Source organism: Eurytemora carolleeae, unplaced genomic scaffold (genome assembly GCF_000591075.1).
Source record: "Eurytemora carolleeae unplaced genomic scaffold, Eaff_2.0 scaffold332, whole genome shotgun sequence".
Taxonomy (NCBI): domain Eukaryota; kingdom Metazoa; phylum Arthropoda; class Copepoda; order Calanoida; family Temoridae; genus Eurytemora; species Eurytemora carolleeae.
Window position 1 is genome coordinate 223,086 of NW_019396318.1, and position 12,980 is coordinate 236,065.

Below are 12,980 nucleotides of genomic sequence, written 5' to 3' on the forward strand. Positions count from 1 at the left end.
ATAAATAATGTGATTAAGTTAAAATTCAAGAATCTTCAATTCAAGATTTAGTGAAAACACAAAAAAGGCAGACCACATTTTGGAAATGACAGGACTAGGGGAATTTTGTGATTATTATCTCTAGTAATTTACTTCTAAAATTAGGTTGACAAATAAACGCAGAAAATTACATAAAAAATCAAGACGACATTCAAGTCGTCTTGCATACTGTCATGTTTCGTGGGACACCCAGTAACTCTATCTAAACTTTATCCCCAAATGTTTTTATTGGACTGAACATGTGTTTATAATATGTACGGTATGCACTGTTAACAATTATCAGCGATATAATTCAAATCTCATATTTTTCAGACTAAGAGTCCTTAGCTCCACATGCTCCACTCTTACTGAACATGTTTAACAGATCAGATGAGTCTAGGGTGTTCACCCTACCTAGAGCTATACTACTCTTCTTTGCCTTAACTACACTTGGATTCGGAATCTTCTTCCTCTTGCACTTTACTCCGATATTTCATAACATAGTCAGATCTCAACTTATACTGAGGTAAAAGATAGGATAAACAATAGAAGTTATGGGTTGGGATGAGTAGTGAGGATAGATATAAGGTCGGGATGAGTAGTGAGGATAGATAGAAGGTCAGCATGAGAAGTGAGGATAGATATAAGGTTGGGATGAGTAGTGAGGATAGATAGAAGGTCAGGATGAGAAGTGAGGATAGACATAAGGTCGGGATGAGTAGTGAGTAAAGATATCAGGTTGGGAAGAGTAGTGAGGATAGATATCAGGTTGGGATAAGTAGTGAGGATAGATATAAGGTCGGGATGAGTAGTGAGGATAGATATAAGGTTGGGATGAGAAGTGAAGATAGATAGAAGGTCAGGATGAGTAGTGAGGATAGATATAAGGTTGGGATGAGAAGTGAGGATGTATATAAGGTCGGGATGAGTAGTGAGGAAAGATAGAAGGTCAGGATGAGTAGTGAGGATAGATAGAAGGTCAGGATGAGTAGTGAGGATAGATATAAGGTCGGGATGAGTAGTGAGGATAAATATAAGGGTGGGATGAGTACTGAGGATAGATATAAGGTCGGGATGAGTAGCGAGGATAGATAGAAGGTCGGGATGAGTAGCGAGGATAGATATAAGGTCGGGATGAGTAGTGAGGATAAATATAAGGGTGGGATGAGTACTAAGGATAGATATAAGGGTGGGATGAGTAGTGAGGATAGATAGGTCAGGATGAGAAGTGAGGATAGATATAAGGTCGGGATGAGTAGTGAGGATAGATATAAGGTCGGGATGAGTAGCGAGGATAGATAGAAGGTCGGGATGAGTAGCGAGGACAGATATAAGGTCGGGATGAGTAGTGAGGACAGATATAAGGTCGGGATGAGTAGTGAGGAGAGATATAAGGTTGGGATGAGTAGTGAGGATTGATATCAGGTTGGGATGAGAAGTGAAGATAGATATAAGGTTGGGACGAGAAGTGAAGATAGATATAAGGTTGGGATGAGAAGTGAGTATAAAAATTTATGGTCGGAATGAGAATAAAAAAGATGAAAACAAGAAATAGAATTCAAGTTAGTATGAGATGAATATTTGAATGAGCAAGTTTGAATAAGAAAGTTGGAATACGAAGGTTGGGATGAGAAGGACAAGGTTGGGATGAAAAAGGACAAGGTTGGGATGATAAGGAGAAGGTTGGGATGAGAATACGAATGTTGGGATGAGAATAAGAATGTTGGGATGAGAATAAGGTTAGATGAGAATAAGGTTAGATGAGAATAAGGTTAGATGAGAATAAGGTTGGGTTGCAAAGAATGTTGAGTTGAGAATAAGGCCGGGATGAGAAGAAGGTTAAAATGAGAAGAAGGTTGAAATGAGAATAAGGTTGGAATGAGAAGAAGGTTGGGATGAGGAGAAGGTTGGGATGAAGAGATGGTTGAGATGAAAAAAAGTTTGGGATGAGAAAGACTAGGTTTTAATGAGAAGGATATGGTTGGGATTAGAAGGACATGGTTAAGATGAGAATAATATTTTTGGGATGAGAAGGAGGAGGATGAGATGAAAAGGATATGTTTGGGTTGAAAAGGAGGAGGTTGGGATGAAAAGAAGGAGGTTGGGATGAAAAGGAGATGGTTGGGGTGAAAAGGAGATGGTTGGGATGAGATGAACAAGGTTGAGATAAGAAAGACAAGGTTGGGATGAGAAGGACAAGGTCGGAATAAAGGACAGGGTTGGGATGAGAAAGACAGGGTTGGGATGACAAGGACAAGGTTGGGATGAGGAGGATATGGTTGGGATGAGAAGGAGGAGTTGGAATGAGAAGTAAAAGGTTGGGATGAGAAGAAGGACAAAGTTGGATGAGACGGAGAAGGTTTGGATGAAAATGTTTTGATGACTATGAGAGGAAATATATAGATATTAGATACATAAATATTAATTTTACTATTGTTCAATATTTAGCCCAGGAACACAAGGTTATGAGGCCTGGAGTAAACCTCAGATTTCTACATATATCAGGTAAATATATATTTAATCTGATAATTTGATAATATAGTTCTCTTCTGAATTGTATTTTACTTGAAAATAGAAGCTTACTATGGGGGTTACTAAATTTCTTACTTATGTTTATGGCTCAAAGAACATTTTTTAGATCTTTTTGGTCGATTTTAAGTTCTGGAAAATCATTTATATAAAACTTGCATCCATTTAAATGCGTATTTTCTGAAAGTGTGTTGCAGCATTGCTATTGTGTGATAAATCTTTTCATATGCAGCACAAATATTCTAGAAAATGATATTAGAAATTTATATTTTTCAAACTGTTGAACTGATTAAACGGATTGAAAGCACGACTAATATAAACCATTTTTTTCACTTAAGGTTTCGACTTTTCCCTTATGGTGTTAAAAGTTAAACTTGAGTTGAAAAAAACACATTAATTAAACTTGACTGCGATCAAATGAGTTGAAGTCCGAAATCCAAGTTAAATAGAGCATTTTAACCCATGTCAAGAGTTTTAAGTGTTAGACTTAGAGAAAGATGAGGGAAACCCTTGAATCTATCCAACCTCTATCCATGTATCTTCTATTCATCTATCCTCTAGTCAATCATTTAAACAGTTCGTTTTAAAAATAATTTTTTGAGTGTTTTTATTTTTAATTTAATAATCAAGTAGGACTGACAGACAAGATAAGAACGGATTTAGTCCAGAAAATCTTTAGCCAAGCCCGTGGGTTTAACAACTTTTAACATTTTTAACACGTTTAAAGCAGCATGAAGTTTATCATAATAATCCATGAAAATAAAACTATGGGGAAATAGTTTCACGAATTTTGAGGAATTTTGAGGGTACTTCCTTTAGTTAAAGGGATTGTCGACATAATTTCTAGTTACAAAATTTTTAACTAAGTTCCGTAGAAAATTCATCTTTTGTGAAAACCATTGATTGGGGATTTCATCCTATAAATGATTTGATTGGAATTTTCTAAATTTTAGATTTGTTTCACATTTTTCAGGTTTTACTTGTTCTCTGTGTTAAACCCTGAGGAAGTTGAAGCTGGCGGTAAACCTCGGCTAGAACAGATCGGACCTTTTGTTTATAGGTACAGACTGTCATATTTCTGAACCTTTTGTTTACAGGTACAGGCTGTCATATTTCTGAACCTTTTGTTTACAGGTACAGGGTGTCCATATCTTGACTTTTGTTTACAGGTACAGGGTGTCATAGCTACATCATATTGAATATGCTCAGATGCGTACACTTAGCTCCCCCCCCTGGATTAGTAGAATCTATGGTTTCCAGGAAGTTTTTAATTACTGTATACGCCCCTGGATATGATTTATGATCACGATGTTTTGGGAAGATGCGCTTATCAAGGTTTTGGAAATATCTTTCGGTTCTTATTAAATCATTTGTCCATGGAAAACGAGCTCTTTAGTCTCCACTTAATCCAATATTGTGTTAGGACACCGTAGAAATAGTTTTTTTTTATCAATGTTTTTATTTTTCTAGTACACAAAAACTTCTAGGAAGGTTTTTTCATTTTATTTTTTCATATTAAACTCAAATTCTAAATTTAGTCTCTCTCATTTGCTTGGTTATTTTTTACGTAGAGATCACTTTTTACAGAACAAGTTATTTTCAAATATTATCTTTTATCATTTACTGAACAATGTACTAGTCACACTTAGTACTACTCAGCAGCCAAGGTGCAAACCTTAGTAAAAATGTTTTTGAAAAAAAAAATATATATGTTTATGCAATTTTTTCTGCACTCCAACAATTTTCAAGCTGCCTTTTAAATTTATTTTGGGTTTTTTTTTGTTGGTTTAACCCCAATTTTAAGTTTTTCTATGCAAATAATTTTAATTCTGATCAGCTATTAAGTATTAATCTCATTAAGTCATGTGAGGTCCAACAAAAATATTTGGCCCAACCAGTTCTGCACTTTTGACGTTTATTGGAAACAACGCCAACGCTATCTTTATACATTGCTTGGGTGTTCGTTTGTTTGTTAGTATCCAATGAACGGCTGAACCGATTGGCCCAAATTTTGTGTGGGACCTCACATGACTCCAGGGAAGGTTTATGAATGATCATTTCGAAAATTAGCCTCCAGCAAAGTTCGATTGTCATTAAATTTTGAAAATCCACAAAAATTTTTATAAAACCCGCAAACTTTTTTGTTTTGTTTTTGTTTTACAATGTCTAGTATCATAATCTTTTATTTACAAGATACATACTTTGCTTGTTTGTCTGTCCGTTAGTATCCAATAAATGTCAAAACTGCTGAGCATTGGGCCCCACTTTTTATCGGACCTCACATGACTCCAGGAAAGGATGAGAATTAAAAAACTACCTTAAAAAAATTTGCCTTTCAAAAAATCCCTCTTACAAATCCACAAAAAATGAAGAAATTTTTTTGTTATTGTGTGATAATATAAGAAGAGAAAATGTCACAGATAGAGCAACAAATAAATGTTAAAATCGAAGATGAGCGCGAAAGCCTATTATGTAAATTTAAATAACAAAACAAGACATTCGTATAAATGTTCCCTTTTGCCGGCCAAACGCCTGAACCAAATTGACTGACATTTTTTTAAGGTAACCCAGGGGTATCCCGGGGGTAACAAAGGCTAAAAAAAATTTCCTAAAAAAAATAAGGAACCTTTTTTTTCCACGGGCAACGCCGGGTACTTGAGTAAATAACATATAAAACTGTATAGGGAGGAGTTGGAGAGGGTTGATCAGGATTTCTCAAAATTTGGAAATGTAAACTTCAGGAAAATATCTTTTTAATAAAACTATTAATCTATTAATCGAGTTTTAATTGATAGATTAGTAGACTAATAGAGATAAAGATACTGATATCCAGGACACGTAAGGTTTGGTATCCAATATCCAAAGAATCTGTATCATTGGATACTCTCATTACAACTCTAGATATCCCTCAGTTTGCAGCTGCTGAGTCAGTCAGAGGAAAATGGTCGGTATGGTTCTTAAGTATTTAATTCTATACTGGATAAAAAACATCGTGTTTTTTCCAATTTTGCTGCAAAAAAATGTGCTTGATATAACTAATGAATCCCTTCAAATAAACCATTAAAGCTGGACTGTAAATATCTTCAAGTGAACCTCTATTAAGATTCGGTTTTCTATCTTAATACATTCAGGCGCGCAACTAGACATTTTGTTAAGGTGGGGGAAAGAGTGAAATATTTCGCGCGGAACGAAAAAATTTTTTTTGCCCCCCACTTAATATTTTTAGGGGGGGGGGAAGAAAAATGTGTAATATACTCAAACAATAAAAAATATAACCGTATCAAATAGAAATTCAGTAAGTCAACACATCTGATATGAAATAAATAAATAAATCTATTCTGGTTAATATAAATCACAATATTAATTAATTTACATAAATTTGAATTTATTATTCATCCATAAATCAAATATGTACATTGTACTCATCAAAAAATCATGATTTTACATGAAAAAATATTTTTTGTTGATATGACACATCACACAATATTTGCGGTGAACATATAGGATTAATTGAACAGTTGTACTACAGTATTAAAGCAATATCATAATAAGTGGCAGAACTGATGTGAAAATATCTAAATATACTTCATAAACCCCCTTTCCCAGGAATTCATGAATCGCTAAATTTCAAAACAGGGTGCCCCCCACTACAGGGGGGGGGCAAGCCTTCTTAATGGGAGGGGCAAAGCCCCCCCCCCTTAATCAGGCTAGAGGGGGCCATGCCCTCTTGCCCCCCCCCCTAGTCACTCTTCAGTTTATATGAAGTTTTATATTTGACAACTAATCGAAATAATAAAGATGATTATTCAGGAGTTTATGATGAGATCTACATTAAGCTGGCGGCCATCTTTGTTTACACAGAAAACTGCGCGAGAACTTTTATTTGACGGATTTTCTGATCCTTTGCTCACAGCTGGAGCTTTCTTTAACCCGGTATTGTATATCTCTATAGTTGCAACTTGCAATATTTTTAATTGGTCTAAATTCGATGCATCACGTCTGTTCCAGCTATTATTTATAGCTTGCAAACAGAATGCACAATTCTTTTTTAAAAAGATCTAAGCCAGAAAAAATCGGAATTTTCCAGTTTTTCAATTTACAAATCATAAGATTCGAATTTACAATTATACTGCATGCCTTCTTTATTCAGAACTTGGAGCTTTTAGTATTAAGGAGCATTTAGTTAAGAGTTAGTGTAAACTTTTACGGTTTGGACTTTCTTTTGTAAACAATTTAGGGGTTTTTGAGCAAAGATATTTCTTCAGCAAGTAGAGAACGAGATCAAGTTCTCATCTAAGATTATTTTTATTTTAGGATTCCAAAGTTCCCCTGGATAAGTTTGGTTGGTTCTATGGAAGAAATGGAACCACGTGGGCAGATGACGTCATTGGAATGGCCACCGGGGAACAGAACTACACTCAGCTGGGGGAAATCAAAACGTGGAAGAATTCAACTAGAACACATTATTCAGGAAAATGTGGTCAGCTGAAAGGTAATTTCAGAAATCTATATAAATACTTTGCTTGTCTGTTTGGCTGTCAATTTGTTTGTGACCAGTAACTTTCAAAAAAACTAAACTGATCGGGTCCGGATTTTTTGGGAACCCAAAAGAACCCAGTGAAGGTTTATGGATACTCAGAATTACAAAAAAATCGACAAGAAAAATTATATCGAATTTAAAAAATGCTGAAAGAAAGCTCAAAATTAAAAGTTAACATATATCAGACGGGCGTGATGCACTCTGATATCCTAATGAATTATAAAGAAATATTTATAATTTAACTTTTTCAAGGTTCTGCGTCGGGATTTCTTCCTGTGAATCTGAAGAGAACAAGTTTTGATTTCTTCTCTACGGATATTTGTAGACCGATCAGATTTCAGAAATCTGAAGAATTTATCCACAATAAGCTCCCCGTCCACAAGTTTTCGGTCAACCCTATGGAGACCTTTGGTAATGAGAGCACTAACCCAGAGAACATCTGCTACAACACATTTCATCCTGCAGGTTAGATTATTAATATCTTTTAATGCGTTTATATCTTTAATGACAAAAATTAGTGTTTGATCGAATAAGCTGATATCAGATTTGCCGTACCATCTAGTTTATTTGTAAATGAAAAAATTATTCCATCGCTAATTTTATAAACAATCGGGCTGGTTCAGGATTTGGGCTTCTTGCTGAACTCATCTCACATATTCACATATTTGAAATTTTGAAAAGTACCATATCTTAGGGATACATAATTCTACTGGGTGCAAGGATGCTGGGATTCTTCCCGTATTTGTTTCACTTCCTCACTTCCTTGATGCTGATCCATCCTACCTGAAGCAATTCCAACCAGGTAGCTTAAACCCAGACCCAGAGCAGCATTCAGCCTACATGATCCTACAACCTGATACTAGTATACCTGTTCAAGTTAAGATGAGACTTCAGATAATTCTTCAGGTTGGTTAAGTTTCTCTCTACGATTCTACGTCTCTCTGACCCAATTCTAGTTTTAGGAGGTTCTATTATATTTTGATAAAATGTTACAGTTTCATGAGATGCGTTCAAAGGTTTTTGATATCAAAGTGTTTTGAATTCTTTAANGACAATTGCAGGGTGGGGTCATCAATACATTCATCCCGATTTTCTTTTATGTTTTGCATTAGATTATGATGATCTTATGAGGAAAAAAATGTTAAAAAAAATCTGACACACGAAGGACTGAATGAGATTCTAAGACTGAGATTGATATGTTTCAAGACTGTTTGATGAACATCCTGTACTTCAAGACTGGTTTATGAACATCCTGTATGTAGCCTGTACAGTTAGGATATTTTGGTAGATTGAGTGCTTCTGATATATATACAGAAGCACTCCCTGTACTTAATTTCCTTCTGAACTGGTACAAATTTGGTGATGGTGATACTGGTGGCCAAACTTCTATAGAGTAAAAAAGGATTCTCTCCTGGCAAACTCGATGTCCTTGGGCATGATGGTGACCCTCTTCCAATCTCAGTCTTAGGATCTCCTTCAGTCCTTCATCAATCCGACACTCGAAGGACTGAATGAGATTCTAAGACTGAGATTGGAATGTTTCAAGACTGTTTGATGAACATCCTGTACTTCAAGACTGGTTGATGAATATCCTGAACATCATCCATCATCCATCATCCATCATCCATCATCCATCATCCATCATCCATCATCCATCATCCATCATCCATCATCCATCATCCATCATCCATCATCTTGAAATATTGGACGAACTTAAAAACATCAATCTTCATTCTTCCTCTAGTTAATATGCCAAATATAATATTTTCTTCTCATTTGAAATTAGTTGTTTGGGTTTATCAATCAATCAATCTCTTTACACCAATTCTTAAAATAAAGAATATGTCCCAACTCCCCTTCCCTCTCAGTTTAAAATACTTAATTTTTTATTTGTCAAACAATTATCATTGACTCCGACTTTTATTTCTTGACAATTGATTTATTTAATCTTTTAAAGATTTATTTTCATCATTTATTTTGTTTACTATTGAAACTTTATTATTTCGTTGTTGCCATAATGCATCATCAAAACCAATGGTAATCAACATCATATTTTTCTTAAAACACTGTCGGCAACATTTCCATGTTATATGGAGTTATTTTCCAAACTGAAGATTGCTATGTAAAACTTGCCTTTTGTTCATATTAAGCATGTTTCACAGTGCTGCGCCCATCTTTGATTTTTACTTAAGGGAGTGACCGGCAATGTATGGTTTTTGAACTGAGATTCCAGTATTATTGAGACATATTTTAGGATTCATTTCAGACCTATCAGACGTTTTTATGGTGCATATTTGTTCAGAAAGAGCGCAAATTCAATATTTAAAATCCTCAATTATTGTCCATTTTGGAGGGATGATTTTGTAAACCTCTTAGGTATGCACGCCCCAGATGATCAATTTGCAGTGGTCCGGTTGGTTTGAGTTTTTATAATAAATAAAGATTGAAGAATAATGTTTTAAAGGGGTGCAAATATTATTAAGTTGTAAAATAATTTTAAATTGTATTAAATTTATCTCTTTTTCAGCTTCGTAAGAATGAAAACCTAGGAAGAAACTTTGAGAACCTATCAAACACATTCCTCCCAGTTCTTTGGTTTGATGCTGGAGCAGAGACTACTCCAGACCTTGAGTATACCATCTGGTTCCTTGTAAACACTCCCTCTATAGTCAAGTAAGTGGGAGTAATTATTTTTAAAGAAAGATTGCTTCAGCTCAAATGGGTCCAATAGTTGCATGATGTACAAGGATATATAGATCTAGTGTAATCATGTCGCATACACATGAACTCGTACAAGACCGTCCGGTAAACCCACCACGTTGATCTCAAAATAAACCTGACTTGATAGATACATATGTGTCCAGTTCATATATTAACTAGGTATGCTTAACAAGGACTGCATACAGTCCATGTCTTGTTTTTCTAATCCTATTAATATCTAGGTATACTGGAGTAGGACTGCATACAGTCCATGTCTTGTTTTTCTAATCCTAATAATATCTAGGTATACTGGAGTAGGACTGCATACAGTCCATGTCTTGTTTTTCTAATCCTAATAATATCTAGGTATACTGGAGTAGGACTGCATACAGTCCATGTCTTGTTTTTCTAATCCTAATAATATCTAGGTATACTGGAGTAGGACTGCATACAGTCCATGTCTTGTTTTTCTAATCCTAATAATATCTAGGTATACTGGAGTAGGACTGCATACAGTCCATGTCTTGTTTTTCTAATCCTAATAATATCTAGGTATACTGGAGTAGGACTGCATACAGTCCATGTCTTGNTATGTTATGTTCTAATCCTAATATTATCTAGGTATATGTGGAGTAGGACTGAATACAGTATATGTTATGTTCTAATCCTAATATTATCTAGGTTCCACGTTAAATGTTCTAACCCTAACATTATTTAGGTATATCGGAATGGTATTATCTAGTGTTGGTTTAGCTCTATGTCTCTTATTTCTCTATGTTATGGTAAAAGCAGGAAGGAATGAACGAGAGAAAATTGTACAAATCAAACTAAATGACGATGAACTCGAAAATTTGTGATATTTCAAAATCTATTTTGTAATCTTTTATATTTTTATATTTCTACATCTTTACATCTTTACATATTTGCATTAGGTACAAAATTGTGAATGTAACTTATGTATTTTACTTAAATCAGATATAGTATTGTTTTTGTGTAACTTTAATAAAGCGATTATTTATGATTTTAATTGAATCTTTCAAACTTAGCATTTTTTGGTTGGCGGAAAAACTGCTTACTTTGACCAAAAATTGTGACAGAAATTTAATCAGTCAAACTGCACCTAATAACAAAAAAGATATATTTATTTCCGATATCATATCAGTTACCGATGAAGATACTTCTGTCAGTTTCTTTCTTTCTTTGATCTCGATGGAAACCCTGCAGTAGTTGCCAAATTTTTGTCTGCAAGCATTATATACTATTTTATAAATATTAATTTTGCTTATTATTTTAAGAAACTTACATTTTTTGTCTGAAAAAGAAATGATGGAAAAAAAGAAGGATTTTGCATTCCTATTATTACACTTATACTGTCCTTGAAGCAGGAAAAGGATTTTTAAAAGCGAAAACTGTAACTGCAATGTAATGAAGGAATACCATAACTGGAAGGGATCGAGAGAAAAAAGTTTCTTTTTCTGGTTCCCACTGTAAAATCTTTATTGCAAGACATGACGTCAGAATTAATGGTAGCTGGTTCTTTTTTTAGTGTAAACCCAAATATTTACTTGACAACCTAATGAAATCAGATTCTCAACATCTTTCCCTGGAGAAATTACCTCCGTTGGCTCCGATTTCGTTTGCATGATTTCTGAAAGGTTTTTTAGCAAGAGAAACTATGTTAATGATTAGATCACTTCAATTCTTCTAGTTAGTCGATCTTATATGATGAGGGACACTTTGTACTAAAGCCATGGTAAACATGTTGCAATCTTCAAGTTATGAACATAATCACATAGATCCAGACTGCTTTGAAAAATTGCATCAAAGTGAAGCAAATCATTGTCACTTAATTTTATCACTCTTAACTCGCTAAACATTTTTCGCTGTCTTTAGACAAATCATTTTAAAACTGTAAAGCCGTTGTCTTTAGGTTTAGTATTTTAGAAGTTGTCGGCAAAATTCTCAGAGCTTGCACCCAAGGGATTACTGTGGTATTTGTGCACTCAAAAGACCGGGACGACATTGAAGTGTTACCATGCCAGACCTACATTGAAATCTTATTTAAAAAATCACATAATAGAAATTTCCACGCCATGTTTTATTTTGAAGGAGAAGTTGGCAGCATTTCTTGTCCATACATCTCTAGTGTGAATAAGAGAAAGGGGTTGCCATAATTTTGGAAAATTCTCTAAATCCAAAAAGCATTTTTTTTAAAATGAAATTTAACCGGTATAATACTGAACAATATTCAATCTAAGAATGTTGAAAGTTTAAATGAAAATGGAGGTTCTGAAAATTGTTTCTGGGATCAATTTTATCTGTTTCCGATACAGGATCCTGAGCTAAAATATAAGTAGATTTACATAGAACTATAATATTGAACATTGCTAGAGGGAATTAATTAAATTATAATTTTGTTAAAATTCAGGTTGCATCACGCCACTCTTTCTTTACCGAGGATTCTAGATACAGTACACTATATACCCTTGACTTGACGGGCAAGGCTAAATCAGTTTACACTATAACCAATCAATATTGATGATAGGTGTAGTGCACTGTGAAGCAGGAGTATATATTTAGTGCACTGAAGACGGAGTATTGAATCGGTACAAAAAATGATTTCCTGATTGATTAGGCTTTGAATTTACTATGATAAAGATCTTGCAGGTGGAACAAGAACAAATTTTTACTTTGATTTATTAAAGGGACTGATTCCTGAAAGTGGCCACCCAGACAAAGATGGCAATTTCAGATTCAAAAATGTGCAAGATATTGTTTATTAGATTAGAAAGTGTTTAATTCTAACAACTTCTTCATTTTTTCGTGCAGTGGAAATGCTCAAATCACTCGTAATTCATACTTGATCAGCCAAAGAAATGTTAATGGCACTCTTCTGAATCGGGCATTGCCATATTTAATGATTCAAATTCAGCTGTTCAGGGATCTATAAAAATGCGAAATAAGAATGAACATTAGTCGTCTATGAAATCTGTTTTTTGTATTTGTGCGTCATTAAATTTTCCTTGTTACATTGTTAGACTTATTAATCGAGTCATCTATTATATTTACAACAAAATGAAATACCAAACTGTTCTATTATATTTACAACAAAATGAAATACCAAACTGTATCAAATATTCAATACAGCAAACTATTTTGTATTCCACAACTTATTTAGATTTAAAATTAATAT

The 12,980-nt window shown here is 34.3% G+C and overlaps 1 protein-coding gene across 2 annotated transcripts; it reads left to right on the forward strand.

The window, feature by feature from the left end:
* The first annotated feature begins 325 nt into the window (after positions 1-325).
* On the forward strand, positions 326-10,814 carry LOC111700844 (protein peste). Of its 2 annotated transcripts, XM_023471899.1 has the most exons (11): positions 326-544; positions 2,467-2,523; positions 3,521-3,607; positions 5,232-5,288; positions 5,381-5,495; positions 6,358-6,480; positions 6,862-7,039; positions 7,340-7,552; positions 7,782-7,993; positions 9,615-9,760; positions 10,506-10,814. In XM_023471899.1, exons 1-11 carry the CDS (start codon positions 393-395, stop codon positions 10,642-10,644), a joined length of 1,479 nt encoding a protein of 492 aa, XP_023327667.1. In that variant the 5' UTR covers positions 326-392; the 3' UTR covers positions 10,645-10,814. The 2 variants fall into 2 exon arrangements, with proteins under 2 accessions (XP_023327667.1, XP_023327668.1); XM_023471900.1 differs by lacking the exon at positions 10,506-10,814 and having other exon boundaries at positions 7,782-7,889; positions 9,615-9,708.
* Positions 10,815-12,980: the final 2,166 nt, after the last annotated feature.